The sequence below is a fragment of the Oncorhynchus mykiss genome, chromosome 22 (genome assembly GCF_057628025.1).
Source record: "Oncorhynchus mykiss isolate SJ-2025 chromosome 22, ASM5762802v1, whole genome shotgun sequence".
In the NCBI taxonomy this organism is placed as follows: Eukaryota; Metazoa; Chordata; class Actinopteri; order Salmoniformes; family Salmonidae; genus Oncorhynchus; species Oncorhynchus mykiss.
This window is the reverse complement of record NC_143043.1, coordinates 56,509,977-56,522,502: the sequence shown is the minus strand read 5'-3', so window position 1 is coordinate 56,522,502 and position 12,526 is coordinate 56,509,977. Positions and strand designations below refer to the sequence as shown.

General features: G+C 48.3%; 1 protein-coding gene across 1 annotated transcript in view; it reads left to right on the top strand.

Moving 5' to 3' along the window:
* Positions 1 to 12,526, top strand: part of fam117bb (family with sequence similarity 117 member Bb) — an 88,838-nt gene that overhangs the window by 70,447 nt on the left and 5,865 nt on the right. Inside the window, exons 3-4 of the mRNA XM_036959508.2 lie at positions 60 to 152; positions 1,942 to 2,049. Coding sequence (XP_036815403.2) covers positions 60 to 152; positions 1,942 to 2,049 — 201 coding nt within the window. The remainder of the gene's footprint in view (positions 1 to 59; positions 153 to 1,941; positions 2,050 to 12,526) is intronic.

Genomic DNA, 12,526 nt, shown 5'->3' with positions numbered 1-12,526 from the left:
GGTTAAAATGGTTCATTTGTTGTGTTTATGTATCTGTGTGTGTCTCTCTCGTTCCCCAGACCCCCAGTGCCTGGGCAGAGGAGTTTGTGGAGAAGAGGAGGGCTTCTCACCAACGTTCAGCCTCCTGGGGAAGCACTGACCAACTTAAAGAGGTATGCACTCCTCCCCACCCCCTCCCCACCCCCTTCCTCTCCTCCTCCCCTCTTCCTCCTCCCCACCTCCTCCCCTCCTCACCCAGCTGCCCCCTCACAGGGCTGCCCCCTCGCCCAGCTACACCCTCGCCCAGCTGGAAAAACTCCATAGAAAGGCCAAAACCTAGGAAGAAACCTAGAGAGGAACCAGGCTATGAGGGGTGGCCAGTCCTCTTCTGGCTGTGCCAGGTGGAGATTATAACAGAACATGGCCAAGATGTTCAAATGTTCATAAATGACCAGCATGGTCGAATAATAATAAGGCAGAACAGTTGAAACTGGAGCAGCAGCACGGCCAGGTGGACTGGGGACAGCAAGGAGTCATCATGTCAGGTAGTCCTGAGGCATGGTCCTAGGGCTCAGGTCCTCCGAGAGAGAGAAAGAAAGAGAGAAAGAAAGAGAAAATTAGAGAGAGCATACTTAAACTTCACACAGGATAGGACAGGAGAAGTACTCCAGATATAACAAACTGACCCCAGCCCCCCGACACATAAACTACTGCAGCATAAATGTGTGTGGCTGGGTCAGGGTAGAGGTGTGGCTGGGCCAGGGTAGTGGTGAGTGGCTGGGTCAGGGTAGAGGTTGTGGCTGGGTCAGGGTAGTGGTGTGGCTGGGTCAGGGTAGAGGTGTGGCTGGGTCAGGGTAGTGGTGTGGCTGGGTCAGGGTAGAGGTGTGGCTGGGTCAGGGTAGAGGTGTGGCTGGGGCAGGGTAGAGGTGTGGCTAGGTCAGGGTAGAGATGTGGCTGGGTCAGGGTAGAGGTGTGGCTGGGTCAGGGTAGAGGTGTGGCTGGGTCAGGGTAGAGGTGTGGCTGGGTCAGGGTAGAGGTGAGTGGCTGGGTCAGGGTAGAGGTGTGGCTGGGTCAGGGTAGAGGTGTGGCTGGGTCAGGGTAGAGGTGTGGCTGGGTCAGGATAGAGGTGTGTGGCTGGGTCAGGGTAGAGGTGTGGCTGGGTCAGGGTAGAGGTGTGGCTGGGTCAGGGTAGAGGTGAGTGGCTGGGTCAGAGTTGTGGTGTGTGTGGCTGGGTCAGGGAGTTCATCTAGTCTAATTAGAGACGGGTCTGCGTGTGGTCAGGGAGTTCATCTAGTCTAATTAGAGATTGGTCTGCATGGGGTCAGGGAGCTCATCTAGTCTAATTAGAGACGGGTCTGCGTGGGGTCTGGGAGCTCATCTAGTCTAATTAGAGACGGGTCTGCGTGGGGTCAGGGAGCTCATCTAGTCTAATTAGAGACGGGTCTGCGTGGGGTCAGGGAGCTCATCTAGTCTAATTAGAGACGGGTCTTCGTGGGGTCAGGGAGCTCATCTAGTCTAATTAGAGACGGGTCTGCGTGGGGTCAGGGAGCTCATCTAGTCTAATTAGAGACGGGTCTGCGTGGGGTCAGGGAGCTCATCTAGTCTAATTAGAGACGGGTCTGCGTGGGGTCTGGGAGCTCATCTAGTCTAATTACACAGGAACAGAAACTGTTATATCCTGTCGGGCCTCATTTCCCAGTTTACTGCACTTGTCTATGTAGGGGATTGTCTATTGTATCAATGTGGCTTGTCACTCGCTGTCACTGTCTAGGTGAACGATATTACATTCATCCACTGGCCAGAAGTTGTTTCCACATAGCATTAGCACACATAGCATTATACATGTAATGAAATGGTTCAAGCTTTATCGCTGTTCTCGGTTCAGGTGTGGTCATTTTGGACCAGTTCTTCCCTCTCCTCCCTCTGACCCGTCTCATCTCTCTGTTGTCTCTCTCTCTCCAGATTGCCAAGCTGAGGCAGCAGCTCCAGCGCAGTAAGCACAGCAGCCGTCACCATAGAGACAAGGAACGCAAATCACCATTCAATGGGAACCATGCTGCTCTCTACCAGGTGTGAGCAGGGCGAGGCGAGGGACCCATAAAGCCATAGAGAATAGATAGAAATGGTCTAGGCCTGATTAAACTGCTGTAATTGGGATTATTTACATTAAATCTAGATCTCCACTGTTACAAAAGGACCAAAAAGCAGATTGATTCAGATTTAAATTCAGATTCAGATTTAGGTTTAGACTATTGGTGTCGTGGGTGTGGAGTCAGATGCATGAAACAGAGAGAGCGAGGCTGTGCTGTTTAATGTCCAAAAAACGCAACACAGGGTGCTCACAACCAAAATATACGACCAGGAACAAACACGCTCCTCTACATACAAAACAGAAGGTCACAATAATCAATCCCTCACAAAGAACCAGGCGGGCCGGCTGACTAATAAATAATAATAATAATAACAAATTAATAATTAACTAATAAAGCCTCACTAATTATACCCAACTCAAAACAGGTGTACTCAATAAACACATAAGGAGGGGGAGGAAAGAATCAGTGGCAGCTAGTAGGCCGGCGACGACGACCGCCGAGCGCCACCCGAACGGGAAGGGGAGCCACCGTCGGTCGGAGTCGTGACAATTGGCATAATAGTTGCAGATGAACTTGAACATGCTTGTTTAAAGGTCAAGCCTTCCTCTTTCAGTAAACTGTATTACTAGTGTTAAGTTTTCACTTGTGGAGCTCTGGAGTCACAGATGCCACCTGCTAAGAGGCTTATAGTCAGTGGGGAGAGTAAAGCGTGCCTTGAATTGTGTGTGTCAGGGCCTAATGGCTTTCATGCAGGGAAACTGAAATACCTACCTCATTTCTTTGTCGCCTGTGCAACTAGAGGCGAAAAAACTCTAGATCACCTTTACTACACACACTTTGTGGAAAGCATCACTGAACCTTGAATGAGAGCACCAGCTGTTCTGGACGACTGTGTAGCCGATATCAGTAAGACCTTTAAACAGGTCAACATTCACAAGGACGCAGGGCCAGACGGATTACCAGGACGTGTACTCAGAGCATGCTCTGACCAGCTGGCAAGTGTCTTCATTGACATTTTCAACCTTTCCCTGACCCAGACTGTAATACCAACATGTTTTAAACAGACCACCATAGTCCCTGTGCCCAGGAACACAAAGGCAACCTGCCTAAATTACTAACGTCCTGTAGCATTCACATCTGGAGCCATGAAATGCTTTGAAACGCTGGTCATGGCTCACATAAACACCATAATCCCAGAAACCCTAAACCCACTCCAATTCACATACAGATCCACAGATGACACAACCTCCTATTGCACTCCACACTGTCCTTTCCCACCTGGACAAAAGGAACACCTATGTGAGAATGCTATTCATTGACTACAGCTCAGCATTCAACACCATAGTGCCCTCAAAGCTCATCACTAAGCTCAGGACCCTGGGACTGAACACCTCCCTCTGCAACTGGATTCTGGACTTCCTAACGGGCCGCCCCCAGGTGGTGAGGGTAGACAACAACACCTCCGCCACTCTGACCCTCAACATGGGGGCCCCTCAGGGGGCTGATTGTGGACTGTAGGAAAAGGGGGACCGAGCACGCTCCCCCCATACACATCGATGAGGCTGTAGTGCATCACTAAGGAATTAACATGGTCCACACACGCCAACACAGTTGTGTAGGGGGCACGACAACGCCTTTTCCCCTCAGGAGGCTGAAAAGATTTGCCATGGGTCCTCAGATCCTCAAACAGTTCTACAGCTGCACCATCGAGAGCATCTTGATTGGCTGCATCACCGCCTGGTATGGCAACTGTTCAGCCTCCGACAGCAAGGCATTCTCTGGGGTAGTGCATACGGCACATTACATCACTGGGTCTGAGCTCCCTGCCATCCAGGACCTCTATCCCGGGCGGTCTCAGAGGAAAGCCCCAAAATTGTCAGGCTCCAGCCACCTAAGTCATAGATTGTTCTGCTACAGCACGGCAAGCGGTACCAGAGAACCTAGTCTGGAACCAACAGGACCCTGAACAGCTTCCATCCTGAAGCCATAGGACTACTAAATAGTTAGTCTGAGTAGTTCTTTGGTTAATTATTTAACTATTATCTATCCTTTAACCCTACCTACAGTATACTGCTGTTACTGTCTATTATCTATCCTTTACCCCTACCTACAGTATACTGCTGCTACTGTCTATTATCTATCCTTTATCCCTACCTACAGTATACTTCTGTTACTGTCTATTATCTATCCTTTACCCCTACCTACAGTATACTGCTGTTACTGTCTATTATCTATCATTTACCCCTACCTACAGTACACTGCTGTTACTGTCTATTATCTATCCTTTACCCCTACCTACAGTATACTGCTGTTACTGTCTATTATCTATCCTTTACCCCTACCTACAGTATACTGCTGTTACTGTCTATTATCTATCCTTTACCCCTACCTACAGTATACTGCTGTTACTGTCTATTATCTATCATTTACCCCTACCTACAGTATACTGCTGTTACTGTCTATTATCTATCCTTTACCCCTACCTACAGTATACTGCTGTTACTGTCTATTATCTATCCTTTACCCCAACCTACAGTATACTGCTGTTACTGTCTATTATCTATCCTTTACCCCTACCTACAGTATACTGCTGTTACTGTCTATTATCTATCCTTTACCCCTACCTACAGTATACTGCTGTTACTGTCTATTATCTATCCTTTACCCCTACCTACAGTATACTGCTGTTACTGTCTATTATCTATCCTTTACCCCTACCTACAGTATACTGCTGCTACTGTCTATTATCTATACTTTACCCCTACCTACAGTATACTGCTGTTACTGTCTATTATCTATCCTTTAACCTTACCTACAGTATACTGCTGTTACTGTCTATTATCTATCCTTTAACCCTACCTACAGTATACTGCTGTTACTGTCTATTATCTATCCTTTACCCCTACCTACAGTATACTGCTGTTACTGTCTATTATCTATCCTTTACCCCTACCTACAGTATACTGCTGTTACTGTCTATTATCTATCCTTTACCCCTACCTACAGTATACTGCTGTTACTGTCTATTATCTATCCTTTACCCCTACCTACAGTATACTGCTGCCACTGTCTATTATCTATCCTTTACCCCTACCTACAGTATACTGTTACTGTCTATTATCTATCCTTTACCCCTACCTACAGTATACTGCTGTTACTGTCTATTATCTATCCTTTACCCCTACCTACAGTATACTGCTGTTACTGTCTATTATCTATCCTTTACCCCTACCTACAGTATACTGCTGTTACTGTCTAGTATCTATCCTTTACCCCTACCTACAGTATACTGCTGTTACTGTCTATTATCTATCCTTTACCCCTACCTACAGTATACTGCTGTTACTGTCTATTATCTATCCTTTACCCCTACCTACAGTATACTGCTGTTACTGTCTATTAGCTATCCGGTTGACTAGTCACTTTATTCCTAGTTATATGTACACATCTACCTCAATATCCTCGTACCCCTGCACATCCACTCTGTACTGGTACCCCGTGTTTATAGCCTGGTACCCTGTGTATATAGCCTGGTACCCCGTGTATATAGCCTGGTACCCCGTGGATATAGCCTGGTACCCTGTGTATATAGCCTGGTACCCGTGTATATAGCCTGTACCCCGTGAATATAGCCTGGTACCCCGTGTATATAGCCTTGTACCCCGAGTATATAGCCTGGTACCCCGTGGATATAGCCTGGTACCCGGTGTATATAGCCTGGTACCCGGTGTATATAGCCTGGTACCCTGTGTATATAGCCTGGTACCCCGTGTATATAGCCTGGTACCCCGTGTATATAGCCTGGTACCCCGTGTATATAGCCTGGTACCCCGTGTATATAGCCTGGTACCCTGTGTATATAGCATGGTACCCTGTGTATATAGCCTGGTACCCGGTGTATATAGCCTGGTACCCTGTGTATTTAGCCTGATACCCTGTGTATATAGCCTGGTACCCTGTGTATATAGCCTGGTACCCTGTGTATTTAGCCTGGTACCCTGTGTATATAGCCTGGTACCCTGTGTATATAGCCTGGTACCCAGTGTATATAGCATGTTACCCTGTGTATATAGCCTGGTACCCTGTGTATATAGCCTGGTAACCTGTGTATTTAGCCTGGTACCCTGTGTATTTAGCCTGGTACCCTGTGTATTTAGCCTGGTACCCTGTGTATATAGCCTGGTACCCTGTGTATGTAGCCTGGTACCCTGTGTATATAGCCTGGTACCCTGTGTATATAGCCTGGTACCCTGTGTATATAGCCTGGTACCCTGTGTGTATAGCCTGGTACCCAGTGTCTATAGCCTGGTACCCTGTGTATATAGCATGGTACCCTGTGTATATAGCCTGGTACCCTGTGTATATAGCCTGGTACCCTGTGTATTTAGCCTGGTACCCTGTGTATATAGCATGGTACCCTGTGTATTTAGCCTGGTACCCTGTGTATTTAGCCTGGTACCCTGTGTATTTAGCCTGGTACCCTGTGTATTTAGCCTGGTACCCTGTGTATATAGCCTGGTACCCTGTGTATGTAGCCTGGTACCCTGTGTATATAGCCTGGTACCCTGTGTATATAGCCTGGTACCCTGTGTATATAGCCTGGTACCATTTGTATATAGCCTGGTACCCAGTGTCTATAGCCTGGTACCCTGTGTATATAGCCTGGTACCCTGTGTATATAGCCTGGTACCCTGTGTATTTAGCCTGGTACCCTGTGTATATAGCCTGGTACCCTGTGTATATAGCCTGGTACCCTGTGTATATAGCCAAGTTATCGATTTTTTATTATGGGTTATTATATTTTTATTATTTCTCTGTTATTTCTCGCTGCGTTGTTGGGCCCGTAAGCTAGCATTTCACTGTTAGTCTACACCTGTTGTTTGCCAAGCATGTGACAATAACATTTTGTCTTCATGAGGGGTGAACTAGCCAGATGGACAGATCTCTCTTCATGAGGGGTGAACTAGCCAGGTGGACAGACCTCTCTTCATGAGGGGTGAACTAGCCAGGTGGACAGATCTCTCTTCATGAGGGGTGAACTAGCCAGGTGGACAGACCTCTCTTCATGAGGGGTGAACTAGCCAGGTGGACAGACCTCTCTTCATGAGGGGTGAACTAGCCAGGTGGACAGATCTCTCTTCATGAGGGGTGAACTAGCCAGGTGGACAGATCTCTCTTCATGAGGGGTGAACTAGCCAGGTGGACAGACCTCTCTTCATGAGGGGTGAACTAGCCAGGTGGACAGACCTCTCTTCATGAGGGGTGAACTAGCCAGGTGGAGCAGTGGAGTCTGACAGACTCTCCCCCTCTCCTCTCTTTCCTCTCTCCCTCCCTCTTTCTTTCCTCTCTCTTCTCTCCCCTTTCTCTCTCCTCTCTCTTTCCTCTCTTTCCTCTCTCTCTTTCCTCTCTCTCCCCTTTCTCTCTCCTCTCTATCCCCTTTCTCTCTCCTCTCTCTTTCCGCTTTCCTCTTTCCCCTTTCTCTCTCCCCTCTCTCTCCCCTTTCTCTCTCCTCTCTCTTTCCGCTTTCCCCTTTCTCTCTCCCCTCTCTCTCCTCTCTCTCCCCTTTCTCTCTCCTCTCTCTTTCCACTTTCCTCTTTCCCCTTTCTCTCTCCCCTCTCTCTCCTTTCTCTCTCCTCTCTCTTTCCACTTTCCTCTTTCCCCTTTCTCTTTCCCCTCTCTCCTCTCGCTCCCCTTTCTCTCTCCTCTCTCTTTCCACTTTCCTCTTTCCATTTCTCTCTCCTCTCTCTCCCCTTTCTCTCTCCTCTCTCTTTCCTCTCTCTCTTTCCTCTCTCCCCTTTCTCTCTCCTCACTCTTTCCGCTTTCCTCTCTCCACTTTCTCTCTACTCTCTCTCTCCTCTCTTTCCTCTCTCTTTCTTTCCCTTCTCCTCTCTCTCCTGTTTTGTGTTTGTCCATGAATTAGTGCAGCATGTGGTGAATGTATCCCTCTGTCTCTCCTCAACTTTGCCAGGGAGACAATTAACAGCCACACTCTGTTCAGCTGTCCCCTAGTGTGTGTGTGCATGCGTCAGTGTGTGTGTGCGTGCGTGTGTGTGTGTGTGCACGCGTCAGTGTGTGTGTGCGTGTGTGTGTGTGCACGCGTCAGTGTGTGTGTGTGCATGTCCCAGACTCGAGCACCATCTGTCGCTGTGCTGGGCTCAGTCCTCCTCTACTGAATCTTATTTACACACACGTTTGATTTACTGTTCTTGTGAGGACTTCAAAAACACACTTCTCTATAGACCCCTACCAGATCCAGTCCAGTGGCGTGGTGTGGCCCTAGGTATAGCTCTATGATATACAGTACTTGTTTAAAACAGGTTTTTAAGCTATTCATTATTTGTCTGAACTTTGGGATTGAAACATTTCTGTACAGGATTATGGGAAAACAAATGTCTTGCCCCCCCCCCCCCCTCCCCCCCCTTTTTGTTGTTTATAAGTGTGTGTGTGCGTGCGTGTAGAGATGTACTAAAGATCTGTCCCGTTACTTAAGTAAAACTACTGGTACTTGTATTGTAATTTCCTCAAGTAAAAATAAAAGTTAAAACTTCTTATGGCTGCAATCCCGTTAACGGATGATATGACAACAGTCAGTGAAAGTGCAGGGCTCCAAATTCAAAACAACAGAAATCTCATCATTAAAATTCCTCAGACATACATGTATCTTATACTGTTTTAAAGGTAATCGTGTTGTTAATCCCACCACAGCGTCCGATTTTCAAATAGGCTTTACAGCCAAGTCACAGAAAAACACAGGCATTTTTCCAGCCAAAGAGAGTAGTCACAAAAAGCACAAATAGAGATAAAATTAATCACTAACCTTTGATGATCTTCATCAGATGACACTCATAGGACTTCATGTTACACAATACATGTATGTTTCTTTTGATAAAGTTCATATTTATATAAAGAAATCTGATTTTACATTGGCAAAAGAGCAAGTTCACTAGTTCCAAAAACATCCAGTGATTTTGCATAGCCACATCGATTCAACAGAAATACTCATCATAAATGTAGATGATAATACAAGTTCTACACATGGAATTATAGATATACCTTAATGCAACCGCTGTGTCAGATTTTAAAAAAACTTTACGGAAAAAGCAAACCATGCAATAATCTGAGACGGCGCTCAGAAAAATGATCAAATCCCTTACCTTTGATGATCTTCATCAGAAAGCACTCCCAGGAATCGCAGATCCACAATAAATGCTTGATTTGTTCGATAATGTCGATTATATATGTCCAAGTAGATACTTTTGTTAGCGTTAGGTACACATATCTAAACGCTCGTGCATTACTTCGGACAAAAAACGTTAAAAAGTTATATTAAGCCTGTCACATCTGTGAATGTGGAATGTGTTTTGTTGGTTGATTGAAAAACAAGAAAACTTAATAAAACTTTAAATTGAAAAATATATATATATATATATATTAAGAAACATTTCAAACTAAGTATAGAATGAATCATTAGGATGTTTTTATCATAAATCTTCAATAAAGTTCCATCCGGAAAAATCCTTTGTGTCTAGAGGAGCAACGGAACGCAGGACGATATCATGTGGAATGCGCATGACCAGGAAATGGCTCTCTGCCAGTGACCTGACTCATTCAGCTCTTATTCAGTCCCACAACACAGTAGAAGCCTCATTCAAGTTTCTAAAGACGGTTGACATCTACTGGAAGCCCTAGGAAGTGAAACTTCTGATGAACTTCACAGGGTGGTGAAAGAGCACGGCGATGAGCGTAATGATCCAGTCCTTTCTAATCAATATCAGGGGGTCTTATTCTGGTGACATGACGATTGATGCTTGGCTGCAGTTTGACAAATACAAAATAATATCGCTGTTACCCATAATAATCTCATTATTGTAGATATCCTAGCCCCCCCCCCCCCCCTCCCCCGTTGTATCGTATCTGTGAGCTGTTGGCTAGAGCGCCAGTGCCAAGACCAGAGTGGGCACGTTTGCGTATACGTATAACTCAACACTTTGTGACAAAACCATCAGTAGAGTTGAAAATACGATTTTGTCAGTGAAGGACCCTCTGATCTTTTTTAAAATTATTAATATATTTATTTCACATTTATTTAACCAGGTAAGCTAGTTGAGAACAAGTTCTCATTTGCAACTGCGACCTGGCCAAGATAAAGCATAGCAGTGTGAACAGACAACACAGAGTTACACATGGAATAAACAAACGTACAGTCAATAACACAGTAGAAAAAAATATATATACAGTGTGTGCAAATGAAGTAAGACAATAAAATAGGCCAATAGTGGTGAAGTAATTACAATATACCAATTAAACACTGGAGTGATAGATGTGCAGAATATGAATGTGCAAGTAGAGATACTGGGGTGCAAAAGAGCAAGATAAATAAATAACAGTATGGGGATGAGGTAGTTGGATGGGCTATTTACAGATAGGCTATGTACAGGTGCAGTGATCTGTGAGCTGCTCTGACAGCTGGTGCTTAAAGTTAGTGAGGGAGATATGAGTATACAGCTCCAGTGATTTTTGCAGTTTGTTCCAGTCATTGGCAGCAGAGAACTGGAAGGAAAGACGACCAAAGGAGGATGTTGCTTTGGAGATGACAAGTGAGATATACCTGCTGGAGCGCGTGCTACGGGTGGGTGCTGCTATGGTGACCAGTGAGCTGTGATAAGGCGGGGCTTTACTTAGCAAAGACTTGTAGATGACCTGGAGCCAGTGGGTTTGGCGACAAGTATGAAGCGAGGGCCAGCCAACGAGAAAATAACATTTGAGAGAACCAGTCAAACCCAGTCGCACAATTTTGTTGCCAATATTGCATTAACAAACAGCCTCTCCAGACCAGTGTGGTCCCCCGTGTTGTGAATCGTGTTTTTTTGTTGTAAAAAAAGCAGTTGTTTGCTTCTAAAAAGAGACAAGGAATAACACACGATCTAGAGAGACTGGGCTGGATGGGGCCGTTCCTCCTCAGAGAGACAGGGCTGGATGGGGCCGTTCCTCCCCAGAGAGGCTGGATGGGGCCGTTCCTCCCCAGAGAGACAGGGCTGGATGGGGCCGTTCCTCCCCAGAGAGACTGGGCTGGATGGGGCTGTTCCTCCCCAGAGAGACTGGATGGGGCCGTTCCTCCCCAGAGAGACTGGGCTGGGTGGGGCCGTTCCTCCCCAGAGAGACTGGGCTGGATGGAGCCGTTCCTCCTCAGAGAGACAGGGCTGGATGGGGCCGTTCCTCCCCAGAGAGGCTGGATGGGGCCGTTCCTCCCCAGAGAGACTGGGCTGGATGGGGCCGTTCCTCCCCAGAGAGACTGGATGGGGCCGTTCCTCCCCAGAGAGACTGGATGGGGACGTTCCTCCCCAGAGAGACTGGATGGGGACGTTCCTCCCCAGAGAGACCGGGCTGGATGGGGCCGTTCCTCCCCAGAGAGACTGGATGGGGCTGTTCCTCCCCGGAGAGACAGGATGGGGCCGTTCCTCCCCAGAGAGACAGGATGGGGCCGTTCTTCCCCAGAGAGACTGGATGGGGACGTTCCTCCCCAGAGAGACCAGGCTGGATGGGGCCGTTCCTCCCCAGAGAGACTGGATGGGGCTGTTCCTCCCCAGAGAGGCTGGATGGGGCTGTTCCTCCCCAGAGAGACAGGATGGGGCCGTTCCTCCACAGAGAGACAGGGCTGGATGGGGCCGTTCCTCCCCAGAGAGACAGGGCTGGATGGGGCCATTCCTCCCCAGAGAGACTGGGCTGGATGGGGCTGTTCCTCCCCAGAGAGACTGGATGGGGCCGTTCCTCCCCAGAGAGACTGGATGGGGCCGTTCCTCCCCAGAGAGACTGGGCTGGATGGGGCCGTTCCTCCCCAGAGAGACAGGGCTGGATGGGGCCGTTCCTCCCCAGAGAGACTGGGCTGGATGGGGCCGTTCCTCCACAGAGAGACTGGATGGGGCCGTTCCTCCCCAGAGAGACTGGGCTGGATGGGGCCGTTCCTCCCCAGAGGGGCTGGATGGGGCCGTTCCTCCCCAGAGAGATTGGGCTGGATGGGGCCGTTCCTCCCCAGAGAGACTGGGCTGGATGGGGCCGTTCCTCCCCAGAGAGACTGGGCTGGATGGGGCCGTTCCTCCCCAGAGAGACTGGGCTGGATGGGGCCGTTCCTCCCCAGAGAGACTGGGCTGGATGGGGCCGTTCCTCCCCAGAGAGACTGGGCTGGATGGGGCCGTTCCTCCCCAGAGAGACAGGGCTGGATCGGGCCGTTCCTCCCCAGAGAGACTGGGCTGGATGGGGCCGTTCCTCCCCAGAGAGACTGGATGGGGCCGTTCCTCCCCAGAGAGACTGGATGGGGCTGTTCCTCCCCAGAGAGACTGGATGGGGCCGTTCCTCCCCAGAGAGACAGGGCTGGATGGGGCTGTTCCTCCCCAGAGAGACAGGGCTGGATGGGGCCGTTCCTCCCCAGAGACACTGGATGGGGCCGTTCCTCCCCA